Here is a 21,476-nt window from a genome sequence, read left to right on the forward strand (position 1 = left end):
CACCTTGATTGTTTTTACTCGCTAGAACATGCCCTTGAACTTGCTTGTTTGCATGGAGGACAGAGAGGAGTCTGCGAGTGCGTATGCAAGATACATTTAAAGCATGGGTCTCAAACCCTCGGAGAGTTAGAGACTTCCCCTGAACGCAAAGATGAGCTGTAGCAGATTGAGTGGATGAGGCCAAGCCTGGGCCCAATGGTCAAGAAGGCAGATTCTGCACTTGCTGTAGAGGGAAGTGAGAAGGTAGCCCATCTATGAGAAGGAAAACTCTGGTCCTAAACCTCTGCTGCCTTGTGGAATATCTTTGGGTGAAGGAAAAGCTAAGGAGTAAACCCAATTCATAGTGGACTCCCTAAGACTCCAAGCTGGTGCCAAACATATTGCTCTGCTTTCCTTTGGACCACAGGTGCTGGTTTAAACCTTTAAAGCCCCATACGGCCTAGGACCCTCATACCTACGGGACCGCCTCTCCTGGTATGTCCCATGGAGGACCTTATGGTCTTCAAATAAAAACATCTTGGAGATCCTGGGTGACAGGGAGGTTAGGCTGGTCTCAACCAGAGCCAGGGCTTTTTGGGCTGTGGCCCTGATCTGGTGGAATGCTCTGTCACAAGAGACTAGGGCCCTGCCGGACTTGACATCTTTCCGCAGGGCCTACAAGACACAGCTGTTCCACCAGGCCTTTGGCCAAGGCACAGTCTGACCCCCTCTCTCCTTCTGTAATCTTCATAGAACTCTAGCCAATGGTTGCCATTACAGTAATTTGATTCTGAACTGATTTTAGAATGTATTTCAATTAATTGACTGTGGTTTTATGTAAATTGTGCTATTTTTACTGTTGTTAGCCGCTCTGAGCCCGGCTTTGGCTGGGGAGGGTGGGATATAAATAAATTATTATTATTATTATTATTATTATTATTAGTGAGGCTGGTATGGTCGTCTGTGTTATGTACTGAAGTTCTCACCCTGGGCCAGCAGGGGGATACTGTAGATAGTTTTCACTCAGGTCCACATATGCAAATAAGGGATTGAAAGTGACATTCAGTGATTGGATAGTTACAGAAAGTGGTTACTGTTGCGTTCTAGTGGAGCTCTATATAAGCAGGCTGGCTGAACCCTTCAGTTCAGTTCTGTTCTGGCCTGTGAATAAACAAGAGCTGTTTGAAGAATCGCTGTCTTGTCTGATATGTCCACCCACAACCTAACAGTCTGGGCATCTCAGGACCTCCATACACACTGCCCAGGTTTGCGCCCCTGGGAGGCCAATTTGGTACTTGCAGTGATTTGACTTCACCCCCAACAGTGCATGCCATTGCCTCTCGAGAAAGAAGGATGCCAACATAAACAAAGAGCAAGCTGATATTCCATAGGGATGGTTTCATTCCTGTGTTCCATTAAATGCCCAGCACATTACTAAAGTAAATACACCCAAAGCTGTAACAGGGATCCTCTAGGGATGAACAAAGAGGAGCAGTGGACAGAAGGAACTTTACTGACCACCCCAAAACTAATATTTATTGATGGGCAGCATATATACCCTTAAAATAAATGCTCTCTGAGAAAAGCTTGCTTCCTGAACAATGCAAACAGGCAAACACTTTTTGCTTCTCCTGTCACTGTTTCAGATTGTTGGTTGGTAGGAGAAGGAATGAAGTATTTTCCAGAAATTAGGCAAATGAAATATGCTGCTCCAAAAGCACACTTAATTTGCATGATTATCTTTGATTTGCCTGTTATGCAAACTACATTGCAGAGATTTTTTCCTTTTCTCTTTCCCCCTTTTTTTTTTTGTTATTGGGAAGTTGTGATAACTGCAACTTCACACTTTGCCAGTGATGTTTTCATCCACCTGCTATTGGGCATAGGTAAAGGTAAAGGGACCCCTGACCATTAGGTAGGTCCAGTCGTTGGGGTTGCGGCGCTCATCTCGCTTTATTGACCGAGGGAGCTTCCGTACAGCTTCCGGGCCAGCATGACTAAGCTGCTTCTGGTGAACCAGAGCAGCGCATGGAAACGCCGTTTACCTTCCCGCCGGAGCGGTACCTATTTATCTACTTGCACTTTGATGTGCTTTCGAACTGCTAGGTTGGCAGGAGCAGGGACCGAGCAATGGGAGCCCACCCCATCGCGGGGATTTGAACCTCCGACTTTCTGATTGGCAAGTCCTAAGCTCTGTGATTTAACACACAGCACCACCCCCGTTTAAACCAGGGGGTGAGCTCCCGTTTAAACCCCATTTAAATATTTGTTTAAACCAGCCTTTCTCAACCTTTAGGTCCCCAGAGGTTGTTGAACTACAACTCCTATCATCCATAGCTAGCAAGGCCAGAGCTTAGGGATGATGGGAGTTGTAGTCCAACAACATCTGGGAACCCACAGATGCTCCCGATGAATAGGGGCTCTTCTGATTGCGAGGCATTCTGTTTTTGAACGTTTCCTTTTTGTTCAAACACCTCCCTGCAAATAGAAAGCTAGCAAATAGAAAGCTAGCTTGCTAGAAAGCTAGCAAGAAGCAACTTAAAGCTAGAAATGTTTATGCGTGATGGGCTAGCTTTCTGTTTGCAGGGGGTTCACAAACAAATACGCGAGTGGTGATTAAAAACGCTCAACTCCCTACCGAAGTGGAGCGGTGTTTCCCCCCTTTTTCTTAAGTCTTAATATTATTTCATTTAAGTAGAGAGGTATTAATAATAATAATAATAATAATAATAATAATAACAATAACAATAATTTATTATTTATACCCCCGCCCATCTGGCTGGGTTTCCTCAATCCGCTGCACACGTGTAAAACCAAGCGTCGTTTCTTTCTTATCAAACTTGCCAACGAAGCAGCCACTCGAATGGCAAAAACCAACCAGCCACAATGAACAGCAGTCGGCAAACTTGAGCGGAAAACGGAGTCCGGTCGCCAGGGGGCGCCGCAGCCTCCGTAAGCGCAACGAGGAAACGCAAAAGGGGAGGAAGAGGCGTCTCTAGGCGCCGAGCGAAAAAACCCCTCTATGGTTACATGCCGGAGGCGGCGGAGCGGAAGTGGGACGCCGGGCAGCGGCGGTATCTTGGTAACGGTGGAGAAGAAGGGGCGGGTGGGGGAGGGGGAGCGCTGCTGGTGGGGATGGCGGTTGTTGGTGGTGCCTGTCGGGACTGGGTCACGTGGCTGGATCAGGGCTGGGAAGGAGGAGGGGGAAGGGCACCCCTCGCCCACCCCTCGCCCTCCCACCAGAGGTCCCATGGGAGAGGACGAGCCTCATGGACCCACTTGCCCTCTCCCCCCGACCCTTGGGGGTCCGGGGCTGGGTGTGGAGAGAGGGTCCCTGGGCCGAGGGATCCTGTGATGGTGGCTAAGAGGGGATGCCATGAGAGGGTTAGAGGCAGTTAAGGTCAGGCTGGAGGAAATAAGAAGCTTAAGAAAACTGCTGCCATGCCTGAGGGGTACCTCAGCTGGTAGGGCATGAGACACACTCACTCACTCACTCCATATATATAAAATGGAGGTGATTTCAGTTAAAAGAAATCAAGTGATACAGGAAAAAAGAAGGAAAAGTGAGAGGGAGAAAAACTACAAGATACATATAAAAGCGAAAATATGCACACACGCAAATGGCAATATACGATATTCCCATACATTACAGTGGTACCTCGGGTTACATACGCTTCAGGTTACAAACCCCACTAACCCAGAAATAGTACCGCGGGTTAAGAACTTTGCTTCAGGATGAGAAGAGAAATCGTGCTCTGGCGGCCCAGTGGCAACAGGAAGCCCCATTAGCTAAAGTGGTGCTTCAGGTTAAGAACAGTTTCAGGTTAAGAACAGACCTCCAGAATGAATTAAGTACTTAACCCGAGGTACCACTGTATTGTATAAATTTGTATAGTGTTATTAAGAGCATGAGATTCTTAATCTCGGGGTTGTGGATTCGAGCCCCATGTTGGACAACAAGGTTCCTGCACTGCGGGCGGGTGGACTAGATGACCCTTGTGGTCCCTTCCAACTCTGCAAATCTATGATTCTGTGACTTGTGTGGGCGGACATGCGGGACTCACCAAACTGGTAATCACCAGCCTTGCAGTACGGGTTTACCCTGTTGCAGATCCGCTCACCTGTGTTCGGTGAGCTTTATTCCCACGTTAAGGTGTGTACATGAAAAAAGGCAGCCTTAGGGTTCAGGAGCTGGCTTGAAAGTAACAAGTGCCATTAAGCACAGCGGAACTGCTGGCCAGCCTTGCGCAAGTCTGGTTAATTTGCTTGGTTTTTAAGCTAAGGCGGGTTTGTGTAGGAGTAAAGAAGAGAGTAGAATATTTAGCTTCTGATTCTTGCAAGAAAATATTTGGTGGTTCTGTTTTGCCTTTGATGTGGAATAACAGTCCTCCTTACATATTGTATGAAATGCATTTGCCAGAGGTGGAAATAAAAACATCAGTTGCATTGCCTTTTTTGGATCAGACCAAAGATCAAGTCTTCTCCAACTGGCTATCTTGTTTTGCTTTTGGAAAACTGAGAAGCAGGAAGAATGGGAAGTAGACTTCCCATTGTCTCCTGCATGTGCTGATCAGAAATACACATAGAGAAGATCTCTGAACATTCTTGCATACAAATGTGCCCTGAATGCTGAGGTTCCATGTTAAATTGTGGCGAGTAGTAGACTCTGAGTGGTAGACTCTACCTTCATATGTCTGGCAGCAGCTAATCCTTTTTTTAAGAACCTCTCTCTCTCTGCTAATTGTTTCCCACACATCTTGTGACAATGATTTGCGTAAGTTCAGTTATGCAAAGTTATTCCTTTTGTTTGTGAGCGGGTGGCTATGGAATGTCTGCAAGCTGTTGCTTATGGTTGTCTGCTTCTGTGGGACAGAGTGAGTGTACACCAACACATCAGGTAGGAGAGGAAACAGATGAGCAAGGTATGGTGGGAATTAGTGCTTGGGCAGTTTGAAAGAGGGACATAAAGAACCGTAGGAGAAAGATCAGGTGAATCTAAGGTGCTCAGGCCTTGTACGCTGGAGTCTCTGCGGTGTTCTAGTTCCAGAATTGACAGCATCTGGTGGGTAAAATGTTGGATTCAGCTTGACAGACGAGAAACCCTATTTATTTTAGTGAATAGATAAGGGAGTAGGTTGCATGTGTGATCTAAAAAACCATGTGAGAGGAAGGCCATTTCTCAATGGCAGAGCATGTGTTTTGAGTGCAGAAGTTCCCAGATTCAGTCCCCAGCATCTCCAGGGTGAGCTGGGAATTGCTTCTGTCTGAAAACCTTGGGAAGCCACCGCCAGTCATTGTTGATCATATTGAGCTAGAAGGAGCAATTTTCTGACTTGGGTATAAGGCAGCTTCCTATGTTCCTTCCTAAAACTAGAGTTCAGAACTAGCTCAGTTATTGATCAGTTAGAGGCAGGTTTCTATAAATGCAAATCTTTCAATGCACTTTCTTTCCGGTTTCTTCTCACACATGCAAACCTTAGGAAGTCAATACACTTTCTCCGCATTATGATAGCTTTGTTAAATTTGTGGATTGGCTTTCGCTGGGGTGGTCTGGGGAAAGTAAACATTTTTTCTGCTTCAATCGCCCATCTATAAAAAGAAATGGCACAAATTAGCTCAGAGGATATTGAGGGTGCAGATTATGAAGTTGATCAGAGCACACTGTTTTATTCCCACAATGCCTCAGTCTCAACAATTCACCACGCTGAGCAGTAGAATGTCCATGTAGTGGGCTTTATAGCTGAGTGAACCTGGATCTAATTATACATTGGTACCTCGGGTTAAGAACTTAATTTGTTCCGGAGGTCTGTTCTTAACCTGAAACTGTTCTTAACTTGAAGCACCACTTTAGCTAATGGGGCCTCCTGCTGCTGCCGCGCCGCCGGAGCACGATTTCTGTTCTCATGCTGAAACAAAGTTCTTAACCTGAAGCACTATTTCTGGGTTAGCGGACTCTGTAACCTGAATCGTATGTAACCTCAGGTACCACTGTATAAGCTTCTGCTTCACATTGAATGACATAGGGGAAAATAGTGACCATTTACTCCTCTTGTCTCTACAGTTGAGCCTGAGGCGGCATCTCCCTCCTAATTCATCCCAGCCCATGAGTGACCCAACGGCTTCAAGGGAGAGAGATCTCTCTGGCAGCTGCACTGCAGGAGATGATATTTCCAACACGGATCCGAACGATTTGAAACCCAAGCTGATGACCATATGTACAGAGATGGCTCCTGGAATAGTTGGCACACAGTCCGTCTCCGGTAGTTCCAGCTTGATGAAAAGAAAATCTTGTTCTGAGACTGATGGTCTTGGGAATGGTGTAAGAAATTCTCCAGAGGAGAACCAGGTCACCAATCTCAGCTGTGCAGAAGGGCAACATGGCCAGTCTGCCCAAAGAGAAGAAGATGAAGAAATGGACTGCCAGCATCCAAGAACTACCACCAGCTTAGTCCCTCTTTCCGGGGTGATCTTAAGCCCTAAGAAACGGAAGCTGGTTCTACACATAGACTTAAACAACACTATCGTAGTGTCTGATGCTGTCACCGGTCAGGACCCCAGAGCTGCTCTGAACTATTTCCTGAGTACTGTCACCTGGGGGGAAATCGACCCAACAGGTAAGACCATGCGAGCAGCTGAAATCCCAGTTCCTGTGACATAAAACTTAAGTTCAATGGCTGGATGAAACTGCAAGAAATAAGAATTGCTTGTGGTTTTTTTAATCATTTTTGATTTTCAGGATAGGTGATGCAGAGAAACAGAGTATAGCCAAGGGGTATGTAGGGAAGGAGGCAGAAGCCTGGGGGATAATTTAATGTAGGGCTAAGGAGATTGCTCTGTTAGCACAAGCATCTCTCCTTGTCTGATGGAGCAGTCTCCCCTCTCCTACCCCCACGTGCTGTTCTGTGGGGAGAAGGTGGGGCTGGGGGAAGCCCCCGTTGTGCTAATTCACATCTAGACATCTGAAGGCAGCCCTGTTCAAGGAAGTTTTCAATGTGTGACATTTTAATGTCTTTTTAATCTTTGTTGGAAGCCGCCCAGAGTGGCTGGGGAAGCCCAGGCAGATGGGCGGGGTACAAATAATAAATTATTATTATTATTATAGTGCAGTGATTCTCAAACTTTTTTCTCTGGGCCATACTTTCAGAATAAAAATTTACACCCCCCCCCTGTTTTTTAGATATTTAAAAAGGTTGCAAGCAAACCACCAAAACCAAAAAATGACAACCCTCACCAGCTGTTGAAGAAAATAATATTAATCTATTTACAAATGCACTCCCAATTTTCTATTATTATGCCTAACGCATTTTCAAGTATGATGTCCTGTTCATCAGAGGCCGCAAGCGTCGCTTGTTGGGTTTCTTTTGTCTTTTCAGAGAGCCTTCCAGATGCATTATACATAATGATAGAAAATTGAGTGTTTTTGTAAAGAAAAAAAACTTTTCTTCGGCATCTTTTTATGATTGCCTTGCTTTCCCCCCACCTTGAGTTGGTACTGCCCTCTTTCTGGCAAGCTCCCAACCTGTACTCTGCATACCACAGAGGAAAAAGGGGTTGGACAGGGAGGTGGGAAGATGGGTTAAAAATGGACTGGAAGTAGCCACCCACCCTCTCATGACACCTCCACTTGCACTCCCTCTCAGCATTAGCATTGGAAAGCAAACAGGGCAGTCCTGCCCATTGTATCTCATCCCAGTCTCAAGGCTAACTTGCCTACATCCTCGGCTTTTTGGATCTGGACCAAGAGACTACTAGCCTGGCACTCTGCTGCAAGACAGCACCGTGTGCTATTATGCCGCCCACGAGCCAAATCTCCTTATAGATCAGGCTCTTTTGTTCTGTGCGAAGGGAACCTTATCAAAGGAGCTGTTGCATCCTGTATCTCGCCCAGGCACATTTACATATTGTTGGTCTCTTCAGAATTAGGTTAAAGCCGCCTGCCAACTCTCTCTCGCACACATGCGGGAGCACCAAGAAGTTAAAATTAACATGTACTGAGCTAAGCTGTTTGACTTCAGGTGCCCTCTGTCTGAACTGTCGCCACTTGCGTGATAGATTTGTATTCTACTTCACTGCGCATTGTTCTCTTCCTTCCACCAATCCCCCACTTTTTTTAAAAAAAAGGTATTCAATAAAAATGGGATGCGGATGGCGCCATGGGTTAAACCACAGAGCCTAGGACTTGCTGATCAGAAGGTCGGCGGTTCGAATCCCCATGACGGGGTGAGCTCCCTTTGCTCGATCCCTGCTCCTGCCAACCTAGCAGTTCGAAAGCACGTCAAAGTCCAAGTAGATAAATAGGTACCGCTCCGGCGGGAAGGTAAACGGTGTTTCCGTGCGCTGCTCTGGTTCGCCAGAAGCGGCTTAGTCATGCTGGCCACATGATCCAGAAGCTGTATGCTGGCTCCCTCGGCCAATAAATCAAGATGAGTGCTGCAACCCCAGAGTCGTCCGCGACTGGACCTAATGGTCAGGGGTCCCTTTACCTTTACCTTTATTCAATTAAAGGCTGTTGCAGAAACACTGAAGCAGCTTTGCCAACCTAGTGCCCTCCAGGTGTTTTGGACTCCCAATTCCCATTAGGATGTGCTAGCTAGTGTCGATGAGCATTGTAGACCAAAACATCTGGAGGGCACCGGGCTGGCAAAGGTTGCTGTAAAGGAGGTCCTTATTTAGTGCACTCTACACGCTGAGCTCTGTGCATTCTAGGCACTGGCAGTGGAGTTCCAGGATTTTGTGCAGGGAGTCTTTCCCAGCTAAACTCTGAGATTCTGCGAGAGGGGAGAGTGCTCGAATCCTGCACCTGGTTGGCCACTGTGAGAACAGGATGCTGGACCAGGGGGGCCATTGGCCTGATCCAGCAAGCTCTTATTTTCCTATGAGATGCTGGTGCCTTCTGCATGCCAAGCAGATTTTCTGTTGGCAAGCTCTGTCCCCTTCCCAGGCTTTGAGTTGGCTCTGAAGGTGTAAGTGAAGCTGTGCTGGGACTAAGGGCCCACGATAGAGTGTGAGCCCATCAACGGAAGAGAGAGAAAGTTCTTCCTTCCTTTAGACCCTAAACCATGGGTAGGCAAACTAAGGCCCCGGGGCCGGATCCAGCTCAATTGCCTTCTAAATCCGGCCCGCGGATGGTCCAGGAAACAGCATGTTTTTACATGAGTAGAATGTGTGCTTTTATTTAAACTGCATCTCTGGGTTATTTGTGGGGCCTGCCTGGTGTTTCTACATGAGTAGAATGTGTGCTTTTATTTAAAATGCATCTCTGGGTTATTTGTGGGGCATAGGAATTCGTTCATTTTTTCTTCTTCAAAATACTAGTCCGGCCCCCCACAAGGTCTGAAGGACAGTGGACCAGCCTCCTGCTGAAAAAGTTTGCTGACCTCAAGTTCGCCTCCCGAACTTGAAGCATGGGAAGTCCCAATAATTTTTTTTTATAATTTGGCAGAATATTTGGATTATTTGATATGTATATGTATAATTTGGAATACAGTGGTACCTCGGGTTAAGTACTTAATTCGTTCCGGAAGTCCGTACTTAACCTGAAACGGTTCTTAACCTGAAGCACCACTTTAGCTATTGGGGCCTCCTGCTGCCGCCATGCCGCTGCTGAACGATTTCTGTTCTCATCCTGAAGCAAAGTTCTTAGCGGAGTCTGTAACCTGAAGCATATGTAACCTGAAGCCTATGTAACCCGAGGTACCACTGTATTTAATGTGATTTGATTGGATTGTTAAAATGGAAAACTTAATAAAAATGATTTTTTTAAAAAAGAAAAAGTTTGCGGACCGCTGCCCTCAACTCACCTCCTTCCTCTTTCCTTCCAGGCAAGTGGCAGTGGCTGAGTGAGTCCCCTTCGTTGCTCCCTCCGTGCCCGGGCGCCGTGAGTTTTTACTCCCAGTACGGCCGCAATACCCGATTCACGGACACGCCCCCCGGGCGGAAGTTCCGCGATCTTCACAAGCGCCACCTGCAGCTTCTGGAGTGGCAGGGGCAGCCTCACCCGCTGCTCTCCATCCCCGGCCAGCGGGGCAAGCGCTACCACTTGGTGCTGCCTTCCTTCTTCCACCTCGTGGAGAGCCTGCGCCGGGAAGGGAGGCACTTTGCCGTCGTCTTCCGCACCTTTGGCACGGACTTGGCTCGTGTCCTGACGGCAGTGCGCTGCGCCCTGGAGGGGGAGCACCCCCACTTCCCTGCGCTGCAGGACGTCTCGGTGAGTGGGCAGAAAAAGAGCACCCTGGGACAGTCTCCCTCGGGAGGCTGTGGACTCCCCTTCCTTGGAGGTTTTTAAGAATCTGTTATGGACATTTTAGATTCCTGCATTGCAGGGGGTTGGACTAGGTGATGCTTGGGGTCCTTTCCAACTCGACAATTCTATGATTCTATGGATTCCTCCATTGCTATTGCTGCTTTAGTCATGACCTGCCTTTTCCACAAGCCCAGCAAGCTTGGCTGAGGCTCTTTGATCCCAGTGCCTTCTGCCTTATTTGTTTGTTCAGTATTCTAGATGCCTTTCCGCTGAAGACACCTTTTTATTTATTGCCTTTGTATCCCACCAAGGGAGGACGCGGGGGGCGCTGTGGTTTAAACCGCAGAGCCTAGGACTTGCCGATCAGAAGGTCGGTGGTTCAAATCCCCGCGACGGGGTGAGCTCCCGTTGCTCGGTCCCTGCTCCTGCCCACCTAGCAGTTCGAAAGCACGTCAAAGTGCAAGTAGATAAATAGGTACCGCTCTGGCGGGAAGGTAAACGGAGTTTCCGTGCGCTGCTCTGTTTCGCCAGAAGCGGCTTAGTCAGGCTGGCCACATGACCCGGAAGCTGTACACCAGCTCCCTCAGCCAATAAAGTGAGATGAGCGCCGCAACCCCAGAGTCGGTCATGACTGGACCTAATGGTCAGGGGTCCCTTTACCTTACCTTTTCCCACCAAGGAGCTCAAGGTGGCATACTTGGTTCTCCCCGTCCTCCTTTATCCCTACAACAACCCTGTGGGATAGGTTAACCTCAGAGGCAGTGAGTGGCCCAAGGCCACCCGGTGAGCTTCATGGCTGAGTGGGGATTTGAACCCTGGTTTCCCAGGTCCCAGCCTTCCATGCAGCCCCTCAGCAGGCTTTAGGAGTCTCTGTTGGCATCCTATGAGATGCAGGCTGAGACTACCTGATTCTACACCCCTTAAGGTGAGTGAAAGGCAGGATATCAAGTCCAAACTCCTCCTCCTCCTCCTCCTCCTCCTCCTCCTCCTCTTCTTCTTCTTCTTCTTCTTCTTCTTCCCTCCTCTAGGAAATCCTGCCAAGCTCACAGCTGATTGCTTCCTCTCTCTGAAGGCTAGGCAGCCAAAATTAAATCTGGCATTATTTAATTAGGCTGCCCGATAGGAAATGAATATAATACTGGAGGTGTGGAGCTTTGGATTTGATAGGGACTCTCCTTTGCGCTTTGGGGACCAAGGCTGCCAACATTATACATTGCAATATCTTGTCTGAAAGTGAAGAATCCTGGTGGCTTTGCTGGAATCTTGGAGGAATTCAGCTGTCATTAAAAATAGCAGGTTTTTGGTCTCTGTACTTCCAAAGTGAAGCTTCTGAATAATGGGCTAAATATTCAGGAACTGGGGAAAGCCTGGTTATGACTTAAATGATCTTGAGGTGGTCTGCTTCTAGCTTGCAGAGCTTCCTGTGCCCTTGCTGTGGGCCCCTGTACCTACCTTTCCATTCTTAAGCACCTGTGCATCCTCCATTTGCCACATTTCTCTGAATCCTAGGCTCCATTTTATTTAGCTAGGTTTGATGGGTAGAGCGCTGCAGACTTTAGCTGGTACTCCTTGTGCAGCTTGGGGCACTTAATGTTCCCATTTTACAGATGAGAAACTGAAGCTAACAACAACGAGCTTGCCAAGATGGTGACTAAGGCGGCATTTGATTGAAGTCCAAAACACTGTCCACAAGATTGGACCGTGCTGGCTCTCTGCTTAGACAGAAGGCATTTGATGCATGAAAAGAGACAAATTCTGCCATCCGTTGATGCTTAGTGGCATTTGAGAGGACCAAATAAATATTTTGACACCACTAAAAGCCTTCCTTTATAATTGGAATTAAATGTGAGTCAATTTCAGTGTTGTTAAGGACTGAACTTTTGCCACATTCATCAGTTCTGGTACACTGCCAGCTGCCGAGAGAATTCAGCTATGGCAACCTTTGTGATCTGTTAGGGGATGTTTGATGGTAATGCAATTATATTTATTACTTAATGTATTACATTTCTATCTCACCATTCCTCCATTGCGCTCAGGAGGCGATCCCATTTTCATACTTGTGAGGTAGGTTCGGCTAATGGTGAGGGACCGGCCCAAAGCTGCCCTGTGTAAATTTCATGCCTGAGTGGACGTTTCCACCCAGATCTCTGCAATAGAGTTTGCTGTCTGTTATACTGCATGGTTCTCCAGCTGTCGCAGTTGAGATCCATACCCAGGAACAGTATTTCTGTCAAGATCAGATATTGGTAGCACACAACAGGCTGTTGCTCTTATTCCCTACTTGCCAGAGGCATCTGGCTATGGGAAAGGGAATTCTAAAGACCGCTTGGCCTTTACTCCATTTCAACTCCAGGTTTAACATGCAACACTGCTTGATGTGAGCAGAACATTCACACGCAAGTCGAGAAAGTTTCTGCTGGTCACATGGAAGTAGCCCAGCCGAGTGCCCAGTGTTCTTGAACTCCAACTCATGGAATCCTGAGAGCCGGTGTGGTGTAGTGGTTAAGAGTGGTAGACTCATAATCTGGTGAACCGAGTTCACTTCCCCGCTCCTCCACATGCAGCTGCTGGGTGACTTTGGGCCAGTCACACTTCTCCGAAGTCTCTCAGCCTCACTCACCTCACAGAGTGTTTGTTGTGGGAGAGGAAGGGAAAGGAGAATGTTTGCCGTTTTGAGACTCCTTTGGGTAGTGATAAAGCGGGATATCAAATCCAATCTCTTGGGCAAATTGGTGGGGGCTGATGGGAGTTGTAGTCCAAAACAGGGGCACTAGGTTGGGGAAGGCTGAAGGAGGCCTTAATCCATTTGGTGGGACAGCCCCCTTCTGCATCCAGGTGGGGCGATGCCCCAGGGGCGGAGCTACCTGCCCTGGAACCTGGGGCAGGGGCTGGGGCAGGGCTAGCCACCCCGTGGGGGTGTGGCTAGCCGCCTGCACAGCGAGCATTTGGGGGGGGTGCCATTAGCCGCCCTCAGCAGCGTTGTCCCTAGCAGCCCGCCGCCTGCACAGCGAGCGGGGGTGGGTGGCGCTGCAATGTCACCCGCCCTCACGGCTGGCACCCGGTGCGCACCGCACCCTCCACACCCGCCTTCCTCCGCCAGTGCAACGCCCTTGATCCTCAGATCCAGTTCAGGGTGATTCCTCATCTCAGTGCACACAACGCTCTGCTTTGATGACCTCAAGTTTGCTGCTGAGAGCTTGACAGGAGAGTGATCTGTGTTTCATTTGCTTTTTTCACCCCCCTCCTCCTCCCCGCCACACTATGGCAGCTGCCGGTGGACATCAGCCCTGGAACGATACGTTGCAGCAAGCGAAAGGTGGTGTTGACGCAGGGAGCAGGGCGGCTCTCCAGTGAAGATGGCGAGAGGAAACTGTACCTCTACTTCAGCTCCAGGGAAGGCCTTTGCGGCTTCCAGGATCACTTTGACTGGTGAGGAATAAGAATGGCATCTTGCTTCTTAGCCTGTGGCGACTGATGTGCTTTTACTTAGGGTGATGTCGGTGATTTGTTTATAGTGGCTTTCAAAAAAACCCAGCTTGGCCAGACTTTTTTCATTGCCCCACCAGCACACAAATTTATTGTGTCCTGGCCTCATGTGACAGTCGCTTCCGAGCCAGGCAAATGACTGTGGTCTAAAACAGCCTTTCCAATGTGGCGCCCCGTCTCCCGATGCTGTTGAACTATAACTCCCATTATCCCTGATAATCCTGGCTGGGGGTTGTCATCCGGAACAGTTGTAGAGCATCAGGCAGGGGACGGCTGGTATAAATTAGGGTATGTTTGAGCATCCAATGTTTTTAGAAGTTTTAATTGCATTAGTATTGTAGGGTGGGATTCAGCTAAGTTGCTGCGTGCATGGATCAAGGTCCCCTTCTGCAATGGGACTCCCCGCCCCCCCCCCACCTGTGCCCCTAAATCTGCTCTGGCAGGTTGGAGGAAAACCCAGAGCAGGTTTAAGGAGCATAGAGAAGTAGGGTTGGGGGGAAGTCTCAGTGCACAAGGAGACTTTTGTTGCATGCACACACTTAGCGCTTAGTTGAATTTTACCCAATGCATTTGCCACTCTGGGCTCCTTTGGAAAAAGATGGTGGGTATAAATCCTAATAATAATGATAATGATGATAATGATGATGATAGGATTATTATTATTATTATTAAGAAGAAGAAGAAGAAAGAAAGTGATTCCTCCCTTTCCCCCTGTCTCCAGCCTGACATTCCTGCAGGACTGAGACATGTTTGCTTGCCTCTTCCTTTCCTTCCTCCAGGATAGAGAACCTGATGCTCTTGGACTCCAACTCCCATGATCCCTGATCAAAGGCCATGTTAAGTGGGCCTGGTGGAAACTGTAGTCCAAGGACGTCTGGAGGTCCATAGGTTCGCCACCTCTCCCTTACTGAGCTCACGTCTGCCAAGATACCCGAGAACAATTGTTTAAAGTCGCTATTGGTTCTTTAAGATCCACCTGACTCTGCCGTGTTCTGCTGCTGAGATTAGGACTGAGGGCTCATCTTGTCCTATACCAGTGGGGGGGAAAAAAGGAGAGGCAGGGAATGGACTGTGCTAAATCCAGGTTGGGAATATTGGAAATAACTCTCTTGCTTTGACATGCAGCCTGAGCCACCGGATAAAGGTAAAGGTAAAGGTACCCCTGCCCGTACGGGCCAGTCTTGCCAGACTCTGGGGTTGTGCGCCCATCTCACTCAAGAGGCCAGGGGCCAGCGCTGTCCGGAGACACTTCCGGGTCACGTGGCCAGCGTGACATCGCTGCTCTGGCCAGAGCCAGAGCCGCACACGGAAACGCCGTTTACCTTCCCGCTGGTAAGCGGTCCCTATTTATCTACTTGCACCCGGAGGTGCTTTCGAACTGCTAGGTTGGCAGGCGCTGGGACCGAGCAGCGGGAGCGCACCCCGCCGCAGGGATTCGAACCGCCGACCTTTCGATCGGCAAGTCCTAGGCGCTGAGGCTTTAACCCACAGCGCCACCTGCGTCCCCTGAGCCACCGGAAGCTTTGAGCAAACCTATTAGTTTGTGATCTAGAAAAGATGGACTCTTTGGCCATCTGGCAATGTAGCCAGACAAAGCTGAGCACAACCCAGTTGTAATACTTGAGCATCTATTTGTTTTGAGTACTGTAAGGCTTGCCCTGCCTGAGCCCTTCATCAGACACTGGTGGCCCTTCCTGACCCTTTTCTGGGTTCTGTTCTGTGGTACATGTAGCACAAACAGCTCCCATTGCATGTGAAGTCCTGCACTGAGAATTATGCATACCTGTTCGCAGTTTCCCCTCCTATTCAGGGTCCTGTGGTGGTAGCCTAAGAAGCTTTTCAAATATGATTTTGAAGAAGCAGGTTTCTTTTGCACAGGAGCTTGGAAATATTTTTGTATTCTCACGAGAGAGCTCTGAAATAAGAGGGAGGTTCCCGTGGTGAAGAGCTGGATTGTGAACAGCCAACACAACTTCTATCCATCTTTTTTGGCTCTTAGTCCCTATCCGCCATCGACCTGAACCTTTTCTTTTTTTTTATCATCTCATTCCTTGTCAAAAGTCATCTAAATCTTCTCAAATGCTGAACCGTGAAAGCAGAATAAATTGTGTAGGATAAGAATAGATGTATTAATTGAGTTGGTATTTGTATGCAGAAAGAATAGGCCAGCTTGACCCTTATGATCACTGCATGCAATACATTTCTTGCCTTCCCGTTTCCATTCGTTGCATTGGAGGGGTACAAGGTGGGCTGGTGGGGTCTTTGCTAAGATTCATTGCAGACTCTTGCTTCAGCAACCTAGGAAAAATCCCCATAGAAGTTCTGATAATCTCTCTCTCTCTCTCTCTCTCTCTCTCTCTGTGTGTGTGTGTGTGTGTTCCAGGTGGGCCAGGAACCAGTTCTCCAGCCGAGGAGGGAAGCCCCTTTGGATCGACCCTCACGACACAAGCACCCACCATATCTGTATCGATGACAACATTCGCCTGAACGATGCCGACACCATCATCCACCCTCGGGTATCGTTGCCATGGATCGTTGCTCTAAAATATTCCAGTGTAGAAACAAACAAAAACCACCCCACTTATCAGATCATATCCTCTTTATAATTCTCTTATCCTCACGACAACCCTGGGAGGTGGGCCAGACTGGGCTGGTGAAGTATTGTGGCCAGAGCTTTGAGACAGAGCAAAGACATATAATAATAATAATAATAATAATAATAATAATAATAATAATAATAATAATAATTTATTTATATCCTGCCCTCCCCAGCCAAAGCCGGGCTCAGAGCGCCTAACAACAGTAAAATAAATACAACATTCTAAAATCATTTCATTATAAAATTAATTCAAATCAGATTAATGGCAACCATTGGGCTAGAGTTCTGTGAGGATTGCCAAAGGAGGGGTGGAACAGCTCTGTCTTGCAGGCCCTGTGGAAAGATGTCAAGTCCCGCAGGGCCCTAGTCTCTTGTGACAGAGCGTTCCACCAGATCAGAGCCACAGCCCCAAAAGCCCTGGCTCTGGTTGAGGCCAGCCTAACTTCTCTATGGCTCGGGACCTCCAAGATGTTTTTGTTTGAAGACCGTAAGTTCCTCTGTGGAACATACCAGGAGAGGCAGTCCCGTAGGTACGAGGGTCCTAGGCTGTATAGGGCTTTAAAGGTTAAAACCAGCACCTAAAACCTGATCCTGTACTCCACCGGGAGCCAGTGCAGCTGGTATAGCAGCAGGTGAATGTGATCTCGCAGCGAGGACCCCGTAAGGAGTCTCACTGTGGTATTCTGCATCTGCTGGAGTTTCTGGGTCAGTCTCAAGGGCCCCTCTGACATGCACCTCTGAAACCCTGTGCCGCCCTTAGATGGCAGAGCTGCCTTCCAAACGCCTTGCTTGGTCAGGGGAAACCCTTGGGCAGCCCCAGAGGAGATGCAGAACAGGGTGGAAGGGATAAGCCAGGTGAGGAGAGGAGACTTCGCTGGCACAGAACGGCAGGTGCGTGCTGCCTGCTCTTGCTGGTGTGAGTCAACCCCACTGCCTGCCCAGGATTCTGCCTCTGAGCGGTCTGAAGCTCATTCACAGCCCTCTGTGCTTAAAGGGCAGCTTCCCCAGAGGAGCATGCTCAGAAGTGAGATTCTGGGGAGAGGAGTGGGAAGGATCCGGCCATTGTGGCAGCTCTCTTTGTGCATGACTGAGAGTGTGCCCTCCCAAGAGGAGGAGAGGGCATGGGAGGGAATGCACTGGCACCGGCTGGGCTGGCAGAATGAGGAATGGCTGGGCAGGAAAGGTTAATTGGTTCCTGCTGGAGTCCAGTCATGACAATGGCCTCCTGGGGTTCTCTGCTGCGCATGGGAAGGGATGCTATCTGCCCCTCCGTTTTGGAAATAAAGGAAGTTTCCTTCCTTTGCATTCAGTACTTAATAGCCGATCAGTTAACGCAAAGAGCTCTTTGCACTAGAGGCGAGGAGCTCCCAGAACCGCCTCTGCCCTATCTGCAGAACGTTTGAGCCCCTGTTTTGCTGAGCAGGGCAGCAGTTCCTCATCCACCCCTGGCCGCATGACCCTGGGCCAAATTATATTTAGAGAGAATGCTGTGGAGGTGACCTTTGGTGCTTCTGCAGACTCCTGATCAAATCTGTTGGCTTCAGAGGCCAGTTGCAGGTTAGCCTCAAACCCGATCCCGCTTTTTCTTCTTCACTGCATGGATCACATTCCTTTATTTCTGGCCGTTGCTATTTTTATCACCGGTTTTATCGTCTGGGCTATTTCTGTTTTTATTGTGCAAGTCGCTTTGAGACACCTTAGTGTAAAAATGCGGCAGATAATAATGACTGTAATAACACAACGTGCTCCAGCTTGCTCTCCTCTGGCTATAGTTTTTTGGTCTGCTCTTTGCTTCCTGGAGGTTGCCTGCTAGATTCAGGGCGAGAGAGGGCTGCGACGCATTTCATAGCAGCGCAGAAGGGAGGACTGGGGCCTGTGCATGTTTCCAGTCAAGGGCGCCGGCAGGGGAGGGGATGTCGGTCCAATTTCCCCTTCCGTAACCTGAAGCTCCTATAGATCGGGCCACTTTAGGTGCTGTTCAGTAAGGACATAAACCAAGATTGAAGATTATACAGGGAACAACATTCTGTGTTTTCCTTAAAGGTAAAGGGACCCCTGACCATTAGGTCCAGTCGTGGCCAACTCCGGGGTTGCGGCGCTCATCTCACTTTATTGGCCGAGGGAGCCGGCGTACAGCTTCCGGGTCATGTGGCCAGCATGACAAAGCCGCTTCTGGCGAACCAGAGCAGCGCACGGAAACACCGATTATCTTCCCGCCAGAGCAGTACCTATTTATCTACTTGCACTTTGACGTGCTTTCAAACTGCTAGGTTGGCTAGGGACCAAGCAACTGGAGCTCACCCCATTGCGGGGATTCGAACCACCGACCTTCTGGTCGGCAAATCCTAGGCTCTGTGGTTTAACCCACAGCACCACCTGTGTCCTTTCCTTAGGAGTAGTCTATATGCAGATGAGGGCAGGAGAGGACCCTGCTGCCACGCAAGCTGAAAGCCAATGCATTTGAAGGGCTTTGCCATTCTGCATCGTCCACAAGGAGTGCTTTCAGGAAGAGTGGCTTGCAGAACTCCTTCCAGTGAGAGGGAACCCAAAGCAAGTTACTACAAAGTCATCGTCGTCGTTGCCCCTCCCCTGCCATACAAATTTGAGCCATAGCTTGCAGCCCAAAGGCCACTCTTGAGATCCCGGGACTTGAGCCACTCGTGATGTATTTGTTGGGATGTTTGACACTCTCTTGACTGAATGCTTGCTGGAGGAAATGGTGTCCGAGAGGCCGAAAGTTCCTTTTCCCTACTGTTGTCCTAGCCAGCCTCACTTTCTAATGAGGGCTCAGGCCTGCTGGAAGCCACAGGCTCTCTTCTGGAATTCCTTCCTCCTAACCCCTGATCATAGGCAGGTAGGCTTTTACTTCTCTGTATCGAGGGGGTGCCACTCTGCACATGAGGGACGTGGGTGGCGCTGTGGGTTAAACCACAGAACCTAGGACTTGCCAATCAGAAGGTCGGCGTTTCGAATCCCCGCGACGGGGTGAGCTCCCGTTGCTCAGTCCCTGCTCCTGCCAACCTAGCAGTTCAAAAGCACGTCAAAGTGCAAGTAGATAAATAGGTACCGCTCCAGCGGGAAGGTAAATGGCGTTTCCGTGCACTGCTCTGGTTCGCCAGAAGCGGCTTAGTCATGCTGGCCACAAGACCCGGAAGCTGTACGCCGGCTCCCTCGGCCAATAAAGCCGCAACCCCAGAGTTGGTCACGACTGAACCTAATGGTCAGGGGTCCCTTTACCTTTACCTTACTCTGCACACGCTCAGTGGCATCCTCTGCCATTACTACTTGTGTTCTAAGAGCCTTAATCTGTTTCCCGTTCCTTGGGCTGGACCGTCTCCAATTTTGTGGCATCCAGACTGTCAGGCTTCTGAAGAGAAGGGGCTTCCGGGTTATCCTTGAGGTCCAGCACCTCTCCGTCTCACCAAAGGAGACATGTTGCCGCCCAGAGTGAAAGAGGAGAGGGGTGGGCTGGCTGACAGCTTGTTCTTCTGTTGCCACCTTCTTTCAGCTCCTCTGTCGCATCCACGGCCTCAGAATTTTGGCTTTCTCTTCTTTTACCCGGCAGGTGTTCACAGGGCGAGCAAGCAGCTGTCTTCGCACGACCCCTACCTCCGAGCTGTACAACATCTGCCTGGTTCAAACAGACCTCCTGGAGGCCATTGCTGACCCTAGCTATTTCTGCCGCTGCGTCCGACGCTGTGAGGAGAACTATGAGAGCTACCTGGCCAGTGCTGAGGGGAATTGTTGCACCTAAGTGGGGCTGACCTGCGGGAGAGTCTCCCCTCGTATACAGTGTGGAGTTCGCAAGAGGAGAATCTTCTATTTGGCGCCTCTCTCTGGGTGTCAGAGTTCCCACCGGAGTCGCTATCCTTACTTTCGCTTCCGGCTTAGAGCCCTGCGGGGGAAATTCTGCAAGCCCAGAAAGCAAGTTTTCTGGTGCTGTCTGAACCTGATCACCTGAACAGAGGCTTTCTTCCTATTAATATTTATTCAGACGTTGGAGGACGAGCTCATGGAGAGATGGCTGACCTGGGCGAACCTCTGTCTCAAAGCGCTTGCAGCTGGCCCGTGGGCCCTACCTCGCTGGTCTCGGCCACGGTGTGGAGAAAAACTGCTGGCCTGTTAACGCAGCCCATCTTTCCAAACATTAAACTCCACTCCAGCTGCTCTTGTTTGTTTTTTGCCTGTGGCGGCGGCTGACCCCAACGCGTAAAGCCTGGTGCTAAGTGGGTCCCCGTGGGAGAGGTTCACGGGTTACGGCTTTTTACCCCTGGCACAGCTGAGCTAAATGAGGTTCGGCAGCTTGTGAATTTTGCCCGTTTAGAGAATGGTTCATTTCTTCCCCGTTCACGAACAGGACAGCTGCGAGATCATCCAGCAGCCACCCTCCAGAGCCTTTTGCCTTCAGAAACGGGGGCTTCGCTTCGTTTCCCTCTCTGTGTGCATGCAGATCAATGTGGACAGAAAGAAGCTGCTCCTCATGATGGTAAGGGGACCTCCTAAGTCAGGGATTTGGAACTTGTGGTCCAGGGAAGGTTCCGTGGCTCAGCGGTAGAGCATCTGCCTTGCATTCAGAAGGTCCCAGGTTCAATCCTCGACATCTCCAGGTAGGCCTCTAGAGACCCCTTTCTGAAATCCTGGAGAGCTTCTGCCAACCAGTGTGGGCAGACTGAGCCGGATGACGGACAGTCCGATTTGGCATTTTTGATTTGTTTTGTTTCTTCGTCGCTTTTCATTCAAATCCTAAACCGACTTATACACAATATTCATTCATTCATTCATTCATTCATTCCTTATTTATTTATTTATTTATTTATTTATTTATTTAACTGATCTTCATCAACACAATACACACAATATTAATTCATTATTTTATTTATTTAACCGATCTTCATCAAGAGATCTTGGGGCAGTTCACGGAATAAAATAAAATAAAATAAATAAATAAATAAATAAATAAATAAATAAATAAATAAATAAATCAACAACAACAACAACAACAACAGCAACATGATAGAATGTAATAGCCCATCAAAAGTACAGCATAAAACATACGGGATAATTAACAGATTGCCCGTGAGGCAACACCGCTAACAGAGCAGCAACTGAAAAATAAGCTAAACATCACAATTAAAGCAAAAGTTGCACCATGTGATGAACAAGCAATAC

General features: G+C 48.8%; 1 protein-coding gene across 1 annotated transcript; it reads left to right on the forward strand.

Annotated features, from left to right (window-relative positions):
• Positions 1-2,916: 2,916 nt before the first annotated feature.
• LOC310837663 (uncharacterized protein) lies at positions 2,917-20,473 on the forward strand. Its single transcript, XM_083724615.1, has 6 exons — positions 2,917-3,061; positions 6,041-6,593; positions 9,801-10,186; positions 13,491-13,651; positions 16,092-16,224; positions 19,873-20,473. Exons 1-6 carry the CDS (start codon positions 3,002-3,004, stop codon positions 20,059-20,061), a joined length of 1,482 nt encoding a protein of 493 aa, XP_083580741.1. The 5' UTR covers positions 2,917-3,001; the 3' UTR covers positions 20,062-20,473.
• Positions 20,474-21,476: the final 1,003 nt, after the last annotated feature.

This window comes from Podarcis gaigeae, assembly GCF_964106915.1.
Source record: "Podarcis gaigeae genome assembly, chromosome: 2".
NCBI lineage: Eukaryota > Metazoa > Chordata > Lepidosauria > Squamata > Lacertidae > Podarcis > Podarcis gaigeae.

What these genes read in the sequence shown, in the direction of transcription:
- LOC310837663 (XM_083724615.1), top strand. Translation starts at nt 3,002, where the DNA reads ATGGTTACATGCCGGAGGCGGCGGAGCGGAAGTGGGACGCCGGGCAGC. An exon ending in GGGGGAAATCGACCCAACAG is followed by an intron (nt 6,594 to 9,800) that starts GTAAGACCATGC and finishes CTTTCCTTCCAG; the next exon opens with GCAAGTGGCAGTGGCTGAGT. An exon ending in ACACCATCATCCACCCTCGG is followed by an intron (nt 16,225 to 19,872) that starts GTATCGTTGCCA and finishes TTTACCCGGCAG; the next exon opens with GTGTTCACAGGGCGAGCAAG.